Source organism: Sciurus carolinensis, chromosome 3 (genome assembly GCF_902686445.1).
Source record: "Sciurus carolinensis chromosome 3, mSciCar1.2, whole genome shotgun sequence".
NCBI lineage: Eukaryota > Metazoa > Chordata > Mammalia > Rodentia > Sciuridae > Sciurus > Sciurus carolinensis.
Genome location: NC_062215.1, coordinates 3,565,458 through 3,579,857, shown reverse-complemented (window position 1 = coordinate 3,579,857; position 14,400 = coordinate 3,565,458). Strand labels below are relative to the sequence as shown.

The window sequence follows — 14,400 nt, the reverse complement described above, 5'->3', positions numbered from 1 at the left end:
GCCAGGGGGCTGCCTTTGGCAGCAGGGCAAATGCTGCCACGTCTCTGCCCTCTGTGCTGAGCCCGCCAGGAAAGCGGGCAGGGTGGCCATCATCACCCGATAGTCACAGCCACTGAGTCTCATCCAGGATGAGAAATGGCCAGCCTGACACCTCCTCCCTGCTGGGCAGCGGGCAAGGAAAGGGCCCCTAGTTCTTTGGTGCTGGTGCTGTTCCCCAGAACTGGACACCCAGGCCTGGGCGCCTGCACTCGCCAAGGTCCACCTGTCCACCTGACAGACACGCCATGCCTGAGATGCATCCGCACGCGCAGGGCTCAGCCAGCCCACGCCACCCCGCCCGCTCTCTGGCACCTCTTCTGTCCCAGGCGGATGGCTTTCAGAGCACTCCCATATTTGTTTTTGATCCACTTGATCCCCTGAAGCTGGGCGTCCACAATCAGGGGCCAGCGCTCCGTGTTGCACAGGATGGTGGCGTTCTCAGTGGACATGCGGTCGCTGGGAAGGCCCTGGTTGTTCCAAGAGGCCACATCCGCGTCATCCGTCAGCAGACTCAAGGGATCCAGGCCTTCCGTGATGGGGATGGGGATCTGCCGAGGAAGGCACTCTCTTAGGAGGGGTGTGACCTCGTTACTCCTGGGAAGCGGCGTTCCGAGTGACCAGCTGGAGAAGACGGCCTGGCACCGCTCTGAAGGAGCAGCGTGGCAGCACGGCCACTAGCGACGTCAGCCCGAGCAAGATGGGGCCCCTCTGGACCCTGAAGGGGCTGAGCCGCAGGGGGAAGCGGGGTGCAGTGTGGCTGCGTCTGCCCAGGGCCTCCCCTGATTCCCTGAGTCACAACATGACTGTACTCACCTTCAGGCTATTTACATAAGGGATCCAGAATTTTTCCATCAGTTCATTTCGGTATTTCTTGGTGAAGTAGCCCACATAGGAGACAAAGGCCGAGATCAGCAGGACGTCCCCACACAGGGTGACCCCCTGGCTTTTGAAGTTCTCCACGGATTCAGCCCAGCGGACGTTTTCCGACGCTAATCCGCCTACCAGCCTAGAAGGGGCCGTGAGAACAGGGGTGCCTGAGCTGGAGGACAGGACGGCCTGCGGCCTTCACACCCTGACTTGACTCGGGGCTCAACAGTGAAATGCTTTGGGGAAGACCCGGGTCGCTCTCTCCCTCCCGGGGCCACCGTGCCCTGGCTTGTCTGTGCTGGTGCCACCGACCGTTTCACCCACTCTTGGCTCGTGGATGGTGAAGTCTGGGCAGGGACCCTGGTGGCCGCAGGACCACATGGCATCCAGAGGGCACCCAGCCCTGCAAGAGTGGAGACTCCAGCACATGCATCACGCTTCGCAGCCAGCAGTTTGGGGACTGTCCCTGAGCCCAGATGGCACCTGTGACCCTGAAGCTTTGGCATATTTGTCCAAAGTCCAGGTTGCCTGGTTCAGCAGACTGAGGTCTGTGGGTGTGACCCGCGCAGCCCTCACTTCCCGTGACCCGTGGAGAGGTCAAGTCCTGCAGACCACAGAGCGGGAGTGTCTGCACCACCTGGGGGCTCTCCCTGGGCTCCCAGGCCACACTGACCCTGATCGGTCACTGGCCGCTAGGGAGAAAAAAATAACAAGCCTGACTCTAGAACTGACCACCAAGGTGCCCGAGCTCACACTGCCCACCATGGCCGCTGGAGCCCTGTGGCAAGAGTGAGGCAGGCGGGGTGCCCCACAGGGATGAGCTGGGGCAGAAGCCCCAGGGGCTGGGGCTCAGGGGAGACTGGGCATGGAGCGCGTGGTGGAAGCTCTGGGCAGCGAGTGTTGAGCGACGTGGTACAGTGAGCCTCATGGGTCTCTTGGTGCTTTCCTGATAGGGCTGCCGGGGCGCGGACCTGACTGAGCTGACCACCTGATTCCCAGTGGACGGTTCTACCCTGGAGCCCAAGCCCTGAAGCTGGCTGGTCAGTGGCCCGGAAGCCTGGGCCCAGACCACCTCCTGGGAGAGGGACCTATGAGAGAGCCCGCCAGCCCCACCCGGCCAGGCTCCACATCTGCGGACATAATCAACCTCAGACGGAAAATATTTGGGAAAAAAAATTGTGTCTGCACTCAACGCGTGCAGACGTTTCTCTTGTCATTATTCCCTAAACGTACAGCACAGCACGCGCCCAGCGTCGATGCAGCTTTGGGCCTCCTAGAAGGGCTGAAGCCGTGGGAGTGTGTGCCGAGGGCTGTGCGAACCATACCATTCACAGAGACCCCAGCGGCTGCAGGCTTTGGCGTCCATGGGGAGAACCACGGACCAGTCCCCCGAGGACAGCGAGGGAGCGTACTGCCCCAGAGCGAGCCCCTGGACACAGAGTTCCAGGCAGCTCTGGGCCACCCAGCTGTGCTGCAAAGTCCAGTTTCCTCAAGGTGGCTGAGTGCAGGGGCCGTGGGCAGGGGCCTCGGCCAAGGTTTAGAAATGGAAACTGCAACGTTTCCTCCCTCCAGACCCTCTCTGCGGGCTTGTCCCTTCCAAGGAGGCCCAAGAGACAGGAGGGGTGTCCCTGAAGAGGAGCCAGCTACCTGTTCGCCAGGGAGATCACTCTATTGGTGGCATCAGCCTCCTGTTGACACTTGATTTTCTCCGCAGTTGCTTTTTCAAATGCTGAGGTTAAGTTGCTCAAGTTGGCATTGAGTTCCTGGGAAGATGAAGGGGCAGCTCCTGGAATGTCAGGGCCAGGCCCACCAGGGCGCGGGCGGACGGGAGCCCCCGGCCCCCAGAAGGAAAGGTGGCAGGTGCCACGCAGCCCTGGCCGCACGGGTGCTGACCGCGATCTTGTTTTTGATCCGGGACAGCTTCTCCTGCGCCTCGGCCAGCTCGGCGTTGGCCTCCTCCAGGGCCTGCCTCTTGGGCGCCACGTCGCAGTAGACCTCGTAGAAGCGGACGATGTTGATGCACCAGGAGCACAGGCCCGCGGCCGCCGTGGACTTGGAGCGGATGAACTCGGGGTCGAAGGTGGGGTTGCCTTGGTAGGGCCTGGGGAGCGGCGGACACAGGCAGGGTTACCGCCAAGCCCCATTCCCGCCTCCCCTTGTTTGGTCCTATCTTCTAGGTGGAAGGGAACAGGAGTGTCTGGGGCGTCACAGAGCAGGTCTTCAGGGTGCAGGCTGGGGGTGGAGGGTTTGCCCGGCAAGCCCAAGGCTGGGGCAATCCCCAGCACCACAAGGATAAATAAATGCATTAACTAATTAAAAACCACACACACGAAACATCGAGGGCAGCCACACCCATGGTGGGCCTGCGTGCTCACCTCATGTTTTTTCTTTTTTTGGGGTACTGGAGATTCAATTCAGGGGCACTGGGGATTGAATCTAACCACTGAGCCACATCCCCAGCCCTTTTTGTTTTTTGTTTTGAGACAGGTCGTACTGAGTTGCTTAGGGGCTCACTAAGTTGCTAAGGCTGGCCTTGAACCTGTGATCCTCCTGCCCCAGCCTCGCAAGCTGCTGGATTACAGCCGTTTTTCTTTCTTACGCTTCACACTCTTCCAGACTGAGCCAAGGGTTTCAGCAGTCAACCCCATCCCTTGCAAGTGGGGGCTGGGAGACATGGGGCCCCTGGGGTCATGGTTGTGGCCCTTTTTCAGGTAGCCTCTGGAATTGAATGGCCAGGGGATGGCTGGACAAGGAAGCATGGGCTGGGGGCTGGGGTGGGAAACTGGCCTGAGTGTCCACAAAATGGGGTGCCTCGTGAGCCCACCGACTGAAATTATGGGTTTAAAGTGGGGTCCTGGGGCTAGGCTGTAGCTCTGTGTGGAGCACTTGCCTAGCCTGTGTGAGGCACTGGGTTCGATTCTCAGCACCGTGTACAAATACACAAATAAAACAAAGGCACCGTGTCCATCTACAGCTAAACATATTAAAAATGATAAATAAAGTGGGATCCCAGGTCCCAGGGCCACCTGAGGGAGACCACTGAGAGCCTGTGGGGCCTCCCTCCAGACGTGGCCTCCATAGCAGGCCAGTGGAAAGCAAGGGAGACAGGATGCAGCCCCCTGAAGGGAAACATGCATGTGCACACTTGGCGTGTGTGCACACACACGTGATCAGCTGCTCCTGCAGGGACAGGCCTCTGTGGGGCCTGGCAGCCTGTCCCAGGGTTAGTCCTGGGCCCCAGGGTTCCTGCTGAGAGCTCATCAGCCATATGCTTTGGCCCCAGGTGCTGAATGGGGAGGGGGCTGCTTTCCATCTGCCCCAGCTTCCTTCAGGAGAGGGAGTCAGGGTGGTAGGGATCCTAAGGAGCCTGGGTCATGCTTTGCTCCAACACCCCTAACCCTCAGGGGTGGCCCAGAGTCTGGATTCTCCCTGCTCAGCTCAGCCCAAGACCCTACCCCCAGGAAAGCACATGCCTTAGGGGCTGGTCTGTTCCCTAGGGCACTGGTCTCCCAGCAGTGGTCTCCCAGGGGCTGGTCTCCCTCCCAGGAGCTGGTCTGTCCTCCAGGGGCTGGTCTCCCTCCCAGGAGCTGGTCTCCCTCCCAGGAGCTGGTCTATCATCCAGGGGCTGGTCTCCCTCCCAGGGGCTGGTCTGTCCTCCAGGGGCTGGTCTCCCTCCCAGGGGCTGGTCTCCCTCCCAGGAGCTGGTCTGTCCTCCAGGGGCTGGTCTCCCTCCCAGGAGCTGGTCTGTCCTCCAGGGGCTGGTCTCCCTCCCAGGGGCTGGTCTATCCTCCAGGAGCTGGTCTATCCTTCAGAGGCTGGTCTATCCTCCAGGAGCTGGTCTATCCTCCAGGGGCTGGTCTCCCTCCAGGGACTGGTCTGTCCTCCAGGGGCTGGTCTCTCTCCAGGGGCTGGTCTGTCCTCCAGGGACTGGTCTCCCTCCCAGGAGCTGGTCTCCCTCCCAGGGGCTGGTCTATCCTCCAGGGACTGGTCTCCCTCCCAGGGGCTGGTCTGTCCTCCAGGGGCTGGTCTCTCTCCAGGGGCTGGTCTGTCCTCCAGGGGCTGGTCTCTCTCCAGGGGCTGGTCTGTCCTCCAGGGGCTGGTCTCTCTCCAGGGGCTGGTCTGTCCTCCAGGGGCTGGTCTCCCTCCCAGGGGCTGGTCTATCCTCCAGGGGTTGGTCTCTAGCAGGGAAGACCGCAGGCCACACAGGTGTCCCTACATGAGGGAGAGCGGCAGGGAGGGAGCCAGGACTCACTTAAAGGCCTTCAGGCAGGCCTCGGGAATGTGCTCCTTGTCAAACTTCTTGAGGGAGTCCAGGAATGTGTCCACTTTGCCCATCATGATCTTTGCAGCCTTCCAACTCTTGTCCTTGGGGATCTTGCCTCCAGGTGCAGTCAGAATCATGACTGCGGCCGTGACGTTGACCACGGCATCCGGTGGGGACCCGAAGGACTTCAGCTCTGTCAGGTTGTTCTGCGGAGGACAGAGGCAGCATGAGCATGGCCACCTAACCCCAGGCACAGGTGTCTCCTGCTGCCCGGGCCCTTTCTTTCCACCCCTTCTGCTACCTTGTTCAGAGTGTCCAGGGCCTCCTGTGCGGCCAGCAGGGCTGGCTCTGCCTTCGCCAGGTCCGTCTCACAGGCCTTCTGTTTCTCAGTGACATTCTAGGAGAGATCGGTGCAGGCCCTACAGCGTCTGCTCCTGCGGGGAACCAACCCCTCCCAGCTCTGGGGCCCAGTCAGAGCCTCCACTCTGAGCCTGTAGTTCTTCTCTTCTAGGAAAGCAGAGCCTCCTCGTTCATGCCGGAGTTTGTTCTGCACCCACTCTCTGAGCCTTCAGAAGCCCAGCAGAGACCAGAGGAGCTCAGAGGGAACAGGCCCTGAGGTCTGGGTCCCCCCTAGATCCTAAGTAGGCCACCTGCTAGTTTGAGACCTGGCCACCCGAAGCCTCAGACTCCCCTCTGCCTAATAGGCTTGTGGTTGTGCCTGTTAATGAGAAAGGGGTGGAGTTCTGGCTGCGCTGCCTGAGTCTCCTCCCCACCAGGGAAATAGCCCGTCCTCCAGCTGGACCTGCTGCGTGAGCCCTCCGCCATCTGGAGGGCGTGGGCAGCTGCTGGAAGACTAACGAAGCCAGCACACAGGCCTGGCCCCAGTGACACGAAGGGACGTGGGGAGGGCCAGGAGCCCCAGCACAGGACCCCTGGGCCACGAGTGGGTCTCTGCTGGAGACACTCCCTAGCCAGAGAGTGGCCACCGGGTCAGGGACGCCTCAGCCTCCGGGGGTCTTTTCCAAATCTCAATGGAGCAGCAAGTCTGAGCACCAGGGCTCCGGTGGTGTCTTCTGCATCTTGTCCAAGAGCAGAGCGGACACCATCTGCAGAGTGGGCTGGGGCCAGTGACCTCCATCTCTCACGAGCAGCCAGCAGCGCCACTGTGGGGGCCTGGACCTGCCTTCCAGGCTCTCGGCTGCGGGGCAGGCCTGTCTCTAAGGAAGGTCCCCGGGTCTGCGGGGTGGGAGCTCCTTCCCTGGCCAGCTCAACGCTGCCCTGCTTGCCCACCTTGTTGATGACCTCCACCTTGACCTCCTCCTCGTCGGCAATGGCTTTCTCTTTGCTGACCTTCTCGGTCTCCACGCCCACCACCTGGATCAGCTTGTCTGCGTTCTCGTTCTTCAGCTTGAGCTCAGCCTCCTGAATTGCCAGCGTGGCTTTTAAGTCATCCACCTGGGGAGAAGAGACCGGGGACCAGCAAGCTGGGGCTGCGGCCCCGCAGGCTGCCCTGCACAGTGGGCATGGCGCGGCAGGGGTGTGGGTGGCTTCCACCTCCCCGGGCGTCCCTGGAAGTCTGTCAGGTCTCCAAGGAAAGGAGGCCTGCTCCAGTTACACACTCCTGCTTCTCCAGGGCGCAATCAAGGTGACCAGTAAAAACGTCACCTCAGTCAAGGCATTGGGGCTGTGGCGGGGAGGGGCCCCAGGTGCCTTTCCACCGGCTGGGCTGGCCTTGAGGTCCAGCCCCGGGGCTCAGTGCAGCATGGCCGCCATGCCGGGCGCCCACCCTAAACCCTGCAGTGCGAGGACTTCTCCAGTCTGCGCTTCCTGCTGGATCACAAGTCCTGCCTCTGGGCCAGGTGAAGCGTCTCTCTGAGGCAGAAGTCGCGCTCATCTTCCTTCATGCAGGGCTCAGCCCGCGTGTGACGGTCCCTGGGGTGGCCCATGGCAAGCCAGGTCCCCTCCAGGGCTGCGGGCGGCCTACCTGGGAGGCCGTGCTCTGCAGCTTCATCAGGCCGTTCTCCAGCCGCTCGATTTTGGCCACAAGCTCCATCCGCTTCCTGGCCAGCAGGTTCTGGTAGAGCTTGATCTGCTCCAGGAAGGTCTTGGGCGTGGTGTAGTTGTAGCGCCTCTCGATCGCCAGGTAGACCTTGGACATCTCGTTGACGGTGGTGTGCACGTAGGACATGAAGAGGCTGATGGAGGTCTTCACCTCCCGCTGCGGGAGCAGCAGATGGCTGGCACCCTGGGCCCCGCACCCTGCCCCCGCTCCTGCAGGGGTCCCCAGCCTCGCTCCGAAGGCCCGGGGAAGAGGGACATGCTGGCCATGGCGGATCAGCAAGGCCGCACTTCCTGGACTCAGCCAAGGCTCCTCTCAGCCCTTAGAGTTGCAAGAGGTTCAGGGGAGCGAGACTCTCACCCAGGGCTACGGTGGGTGCTTGGTGACATCGCTCCACAGAGGGTTTAGCCCTGCCCTACAAGTGGCCCCAGCGAGACTCCTTTTAACTCTGGTCAGTTGGAAAGTGAGCTCCTCCCGCCTGGCTCCCTCAGCCCCAGCGAGGTGCCCGGGGTGCTAGCGGCCACTCCTTGCTCCTACGGGCCCACCCTGCCTCACCGAAATGCCCTCGGTTTCCTCCAAGAAGCGAGCGCTGACGGACACCAGTGCATCTTCCGGCCACTCGTGGAACCAGTCGATGGCCGTGCAGTTGACCACGGCAGGGAATTTCCTTGCTCGGACTCGCAGGACGGAGCCCACCGGGGAGAAGCACAGGATCACCTAGACGTGGGACACAGGCGGCGGCTCACGGGACGGCAGTGCCCAGGCCCCTGTGGGAAGCGCAGAGGTCAGCAGTCACGCTGGCCCTGGGCCTGGGAGCACATGCCTGGCTCTGGTTTGAATGGTGGCTGTGTGCCCGCCAGCAGCGTGAGGGTGTGGGGCAGCCTGACTGCCCCTGAGCGCCGCCTCCTTCTGAAAGAAAGGCTGGACCTGGGAGGGGCGGGAATGGCCTCCACACTGAGCGGGTCAGGCCATGGACAGGGAGGGCCCAGTCCTTGCCGGGTTCAGCTGGACATTCAGAGCCTCCTGCAGGCCTCCAAGAACGGTGGCCCATTAGACAAGAAGGGGACTCCTGGGACCCCCGGGGGCAGATGCCACCCTCCTCCTCTGGTCCCTTCTCTCAGGGTGCAGTGGTTGGCTCTCTGGACGTGGCCAAGGCACAGAGCTGGTTAAATGCTCCTCTGACTCCCCTGCTCTCCCGTGAGGTGTGAAGTGCTCGTGGCCCTGGGACCGAAGGACCCCGCTGAAGAAGCCAGGAGCCTGCAGCGCCCTCAGGGACGCCGGCCCCACAGCAGCCTCCACTGAGGGGACTGGATGAGACAGAGAGGCAGCTGGAGAGCCCTGGCTTTACTGTATCGAGCAGGGGAGGAATGGCCAGCAGCAGGCGGCCAGCAGGCTGAGGGTAGACCCTCCCCAGGGCAGCCACCCTGGGCTCAAGGCGGAGGAGCAAAGCACCCTCGAGGTCTTCTCGGTCTACCCAGGGGTTTGCCCCTTCCCACGGCAGCGTCGAACGCCACGCTGCATGGACGTGATCCCACCACCGAGGGATCCCCGCCAGCCCCCGGGAAATAGGTCTCCAGGCTGCAGTTCTTCAGGCCGTTCCCTCCCGGCCACCCTGCACCTGCCTAACGGTCCCTCGCCCTGACTGCGGAGGGAGGACCCGTCCCTGGAGGGGCAGGGAGCCATGGGTCCTGCCCGAGGCCGGGTCCCACCTTGAGCTGCTTGCGAACTTTCTCGATGAAGAACTTCCAGCACGCCTCCCGCGTGTCGGTCATGCCCAGGGACTTCACCTGCGGCCGCATGGAGGAGATGATGTTTTCCACGTCGTCGTCCGCGAACAGCCCGGGGATCTCCCCGGAGGCCAGCAGGTCGTTGATCAGCACCAGGAACTGCTCTTCAGCCACCTGGGAGTCCGTCATCAGGAACACGGAGGGCACGTTCTTCACAGCTGCTTTGATGTACTGGGCAGCCAGGTCCATCTGGCCGGAAGGGGACACGTTGAGAGACTTGGCCGGCTGGGCCACCCAGAGCCAGAGGCTGGGAACTCGATGGCCTGGGAAGGTGCGGGGCCTGGAGGGACACCTGAGAGGAGCACCACCAGCGGCTGGGACGGCCCGGGTGTCCGTTGATGGGCGGACGGACACACACTGCATGGTCCTTGGTGAGGAAGGACGTTCTGAGACCTGCGACAGCACAGGTGAACTCTGGGGACGTCACTAAGAGACGTAAGAGCCACCAAAGGACAGAGGCCGCATGGCCCCACACAGAGATGGAAAGCGGAGGCATGGCCAGGGGCGGCGGGGAGGGGCCGCTGCTTAACAGGGACAGGGTTCCGTTCACCGTCAGAGGGTCCTGGGGTGGGCACGGGTGAGAACCAGCCCTGTGAAGCCACTGAGGCCACTGTGCTGCACTGAAGCTGGCTGCAAGGTGAATCTCTGTCACCACAGGTTACCACGCGCGCAAAGGCAAGAGCCCAGCGGCGCCTCGGGTGGACTCCCTGGAGGAGGCCCCCGGCAAACACACGCAGGCCTGGACCGGGAGACCAACCCTGCAGCGCCGTGACTGGCCCTGAGGGGGCCCCACGCGGCCTGACTCCGTCCAGGGCCCGGCAGGTACAAAGAGGTCGCAACGACTTTAATTCCAGAAGTCTCAGCGCAGAGCAAGCACAACCAAGAGCAGTTTGCAGGGTTTGAATCGCCTGCCATTTTGGAAAACAATTTGCCAATTTCCCTGTGTGTACACACCAAGAAACGTCTGCCAGGATGATCCAGGGCTTTAGTGACTTGTTTACCTGTGGTATCCGATTAATTAATTAATCACTTTTGCTCCTGGGAATTGAACCCAGTGTGCACCACTCCTGAGCTACACCCCCAGGACTTTTTTTATTTTTTGAAACAGGGCCTCACTAAGTTGCCCAGGTTGACCTTGAACTTGCAACCCTCCGGCCTCAGCCTCCTGACAGCTGGGATTACAGGTGTGTCACTGCCCCCCACTTCAATTTATCTTTGATAAGACCCACGGGCCTCCGTCGTGTTAAAAACGCCCCCACGGGCACCCCGAGTTCCTGGTCCTCTCCCGTGGAAGTGAGCCCAAGTCCCTGAAGTCTGCTCAGAGCAACACCGAGGCTCCTCCTGTGGAGCAGCTGACTGGGGCCCACCTGAGGTCAAAAGCAAGCCTTGAGTTCCATGCCTTTTGACACGCTAAAAAATGAAAAGGCCGGAGCCGCCAGAGGGCAGAGGGCAGAGGGCACGGAAGCCGGAGGGTGGAGTCGGGGTCCACCCGGCCTCACCTCCTGCAGTCCCCACGGGGGCTTCCGTGCGCAGACCCTGCGCCCGAGCGTGCCCTCTGGCTGTGCTCCCACCAGTGCCAGGCAGGCCACCCAGCCAGCGCCTGCCAGGGGCAGAGTGCGCGGGGCCCTAGGGGACCCACAGAGGCAGCCCTGGCGCGAGGCAGGGAGACCTGAGTGCAGCGTTCTCGGTCTGGAGTCCCGGTCTCCTCCAGCACCCCAGTGGCCTGCTCTGGGCGGACAGGCTTTGCCGCGGTTCCCCGGGAGGGCGAGCCTCTTCCCAACAGCGTCACCCCGTGGCAGGGCCGAGCACACGCCCTGGTGACACCGAGGGCAGCCGGCTGCAGTGAGCTCACCTTGAGGTCCGGGATGCCATAGCCCTTCTTGAGGGTGATCTGGAACACGTCCAGGGCACTGATGTAGGCGGCCAGGCGCGAGAGGCTCTGCTTCCCGCTGCCGCCCACGCCCACCAGCAGGGCGTTGCCCCGGGGGGACTCCAGGATGCGGTTGATCCTGCAGATGTGGGCCACAGCGTCTTCGAACAGCACCTGAGGAGACCCGGCTCACGTAGGATGCCCGCCCAGCGCGCAGAGCTGCCAGCCCTTTGGCGGGCTGCGCCTTGCTACGGTGACACCCTGGGATCCCCGCTGGGAGCCACGAAGCCACCGGGTGCCATTCAGACGGGCACATCGTGCCCCCCTCAGCTGTGGTTTCACTTTGTAAAGTTTCAGTTACCGAAAATATCAAGTGGAAAGTTACAGAAATAACTAGTTATTAAGTTTTAAATAACTTTTATTGCAGTATAATGTTATAATTATTCTATCTTATTGTTGGTTATTATTATTAATTTCTTAGTGGGTCTGATTTATTTTTTTCTGGTGCTGGAGATGGAACCCAGGGGTGCTCTGCCACTGAGCTGCACCCCCGGCCCTTTTTATTTGATTTGGGACAGGGTCTTGCCGAGTGGCACAGGCTGGCCTTGAACCTGCCCGCCTCCTGCCTGAGCTCCCAGCAGCTGGGACTCCAGGTGGGCCACCGCTCCCAGCTCTACTTTGTAAACGAGGCCTTGTTGTATGTGCGTGTGGGGAAACCGGAGACCACGCAGGGACTGGCGCCCTCAGTGGCTTCAGGCACCCATGGCCCCCGTGCCCTGGGGCGTTGCTCTGGGAGCAGGAGAGGGGTCTCCCCCTGGTGGGTCCGTGTGGGAGCAGGAGAGGGGTCTCCCCCTGGTGGGTCCGTGTGGGAGCAGGAGAGGGGTGTCCCCCTGGTGGGTCAGTGTGGGAGCAGGAGAGGGTCTCCTCCTGGTGGTCAGTGTGGGAGCAGGAGAGGGGTCTCCCCCTGGTGGGTCAGTGTGGGAGCAGGAGAGGGGTCTCCTCCTGGTGGGTCAGTGTGGGAGCAGGAGAGGGTCTCCTCCTGGTGGTCAGTGTGGGAGCAGGAGAGGGGTGTCCCCCTGGTGTGTCAATGTGGGAGCAGGAGAGGGGTGTCCCCCTGGTGGGTCAGTGTGGGAGCAGGAGAGGGTCTCCTCCTGGTGGTCAGTGTGGGATCAGGAGAGGGGTCTCCTCTTGGTGGGTCAGTGTAGGAGCAGGAGAGGGGTCTCCTCCTGGTGGGTCAGTGTGGGAGCAGGAGAGGGGTCTCCCCCTGGTGGGTCAGTGTGGGAGCAGGAGAGGGTCTCCTCCTGGTGGTCAGTGTGGGAGCAGGAGAGGGGTCTCCTCCTGGTGGTCAGTGTGGGAGCAGGAGAGGGGTGTCCCCCTGGTGTGTCAATGTGGGAGCAGGAGAGGGGTGTCCCCCTGGTGGGTCAGTGTGGGAGCAGGAGAGGGTCTCCTCCTGGTGGTCAGTGTGGGAGCAGGAGAGGGGTGTCCCCCTGGTGGGTCAGTGTGGGAGCAGGAGAGGGGTCTCCTCCTGGTGGTCAGTGTGGGATCAGGAGAGGGGTTTCCTCCTGGCGGGTCAGTGTGGGAGCAGGAGAGGGTCTCCTCCTGGTGGTCAGTGTGGGAGCAGGAGAGGGTCTCCTCCTGGTGGTCAGTGTGGGATCAGGAGAGGGTCTCCTCTTGGTGGGTCAGTATAGGAGCAGGAGAGGGGTCTCCTCCTGGTGGGTCAGTGTGGGAGCAGGAGAGGGGTCTCCCCCTGGTGGTCAGTGTGGGATCAGGAGAGGGGTCTCCTCTTGGTGGGTCAGTGTAGGAGCAGGAGAGGGGTCTCCTCCTGGTGGGTCAGTGTGGGAGCAGGAGAGGGGTCTCCCCCTGGTGGGTCAGTGTGGGAGCAGGAGAGGGTCTCCTCCTGGTGGTCAGTGTGGGATCAGGAGAGGGGTCTCCTCTTGGTGGGTCAGTGTAGGAGCAGGAGAGGGGTCTCCTCCTGGTGGGTCAGTGTGGGAGCAGGAGAGGGGTCTCCCCCTGGTGGGTCAGTGTGGGAGCAGGAGAGGGTCTCCTCCTGGTGGTCAGTGTGGGAGCAGGAGAGGGGTCTCCTCCTGGTGGTCAGTGTGGGAGCAGGAGAGGGTCTCCTCCTGGCGGGTCCCCAGCCTGTGCCACCAGCTCTGGCACCACTCACCAAGTTCATGACGGCATTGACCTCGTTGTAGCTGTCCAGGACGTCCACCAGGAGCTTGTTCAGATAGGGCACGTCAGTCACGTAGAAGTATTTGGGATCGCCAATCCCTTGGGCAAAGTGGCAGAAGATATTCGGTTTGGCAAACATGAGCTCCTCACCAAGTTCCTAGAAACGAGAGACAAGACACTGGTGTTTTTTGCCCTCCCTGGGCACAGAGAGCAAAGGGTGTCCTGAGGACTTTGCTAAGGTGGCTGGGAGGCCTTAGGCTGCCAGGGACGCAAACCATGGCTGTCGTCAGCACCCCAACCAGGGCAAAAATCCCTGGTGCGATGATCCAATCCCCCCTGTGCAGAAGGAATGGACGGGACTGAGAAACTGCCCCGGGGAGTGACATTGGCCAAACTGTACGGCGGCCCTGTGCGCAGGGCAGGGATGTAATAGCACCTCTCATGACTGTGCACAGCTACGACGCACCAGTGAAAACCGTGGAGAAATCCACTGCACCCCAAACCCAGGACACAGAGCGAGGCACGAGGCTCGAGGCTGGGGATGGAGGGTGCATCCCACCCCAGCCGCCAGCTCCTCCTCACTTGGATCCACTGTCTTGTGGCTGAGCCATCCCATGGGACCACCCGTGGTCATCCCCACCCCAGGGGCTCTTCCGAGAGGACTACCACTACCGCCGGCCACAGGCACTCCATTCACCCGTGGAGCCTCCCTGGGCTCAGCAGAGGGACCTGGGGGCTTGACTTACATCAAAGAATTTCTTGGTGGAGGCGACGGTGACTCTGTGCAGCGTTTCCTGGTCTTTCTCATCAACCATTTTGTCACCATACACTCGTTCGGCCTCGTGCAGCCAAAGGCGGACAAGGTCCAGTGGGATCTTCAGAATCTCTGCTGTGGAAAACAAGAGGCCCTGCCCCAAACACAGGGTGGTCAGCACCTTCTGCTGCATTGGGAGGGGAAGCCTCACTCTGAGCACAGAGGCACGGTAGAGGAGGCTGCTTCCCGGGAGGCACCTGCGGAGCTACCGGCACCTCTGCACCCTCACCCGGGGCCAACCTGTCACTGAGGTCATGCGCGTCCAGGCCAGGGGGCGCGTCGGCCTCCTGAAGATGAGGGAACTTCCTCACAGGGTCAGGGACTCATTCTCCAATGGGGAGCACGAGAGACAAGGGACAAGGGAGGCTCACCAGTGGGGGAAACCAGATTATCAAAGGCCCCAGAGCTGAAGGTGCAAGTGCTTGGGTCCAGTCCTGGATCAGCCACATACTAGCCAAGTAACCTCCAGCAAGCTCAACAAGACCCTTGTCGAGGGTCTGCTACTCACCAGGCACCCTCTGGGCTCTG

The 14,400-nt window shown here is 61.8% G+C and overlaps 1 protein-coding gene across 1 annotated transcript in view; it reads right to left on the bottom strand.

Moving 5' to 3' along the window:
* The window catches only part of Dnah17 (dynein axonemal heavy chain 17), a 113,712-nt gene that overhangs the window by 18,881 nt on the left and 80,431 nt on the right, over positions 1-14,400 (bottom strand). Inside the window, exons 52-64 of the mRNA XM_047542791.1 lie at positions 13,805-13,966; positions 13,051-13,215; positions 10,869-11,060; positions 8,939-9,205; positions 7,785-7,946; positions 7,155-7,388; positions 6,461-6,625; positions 5,472-5,567; positions 5,159-5,376; positions 2,800-3,007; positions 2,554-2,669; positions 853-1,045; positions 352-587 (exon numbers count right to left, since the gene is read on the bottom strand). Of these exons, the coding sequence (XP_047398747.1) occupies positions 352-587; positions 853-1,045; positions 2,554-2,669; positions 2,800-3,007; positions 5,159-5,376; positions 5,472-5,567; positions 6,461-6,625; positions 7,155-7,388; positions 7,785-7,946; positions 8,939-9,205; positions 10,869-11,060; positions 13,051-13,215; positions 13,805-13,966 (2,414 nt within the window). The remainder of the gene's footprint in view (positions 1-351; positions 588-852; positions 1,046-2,553; positions 2,670-2,799; positions 3,008-5,158; positions 5,377-5,471; positions 5,568-6,460; positions 6,626-7,154; positions 7,389-7,784; positions 7,947-8,938; positions 9,206-10,868; positions 11,061-13,050; positions 13,216-13,804; positions 13,967-14,400) is intronic.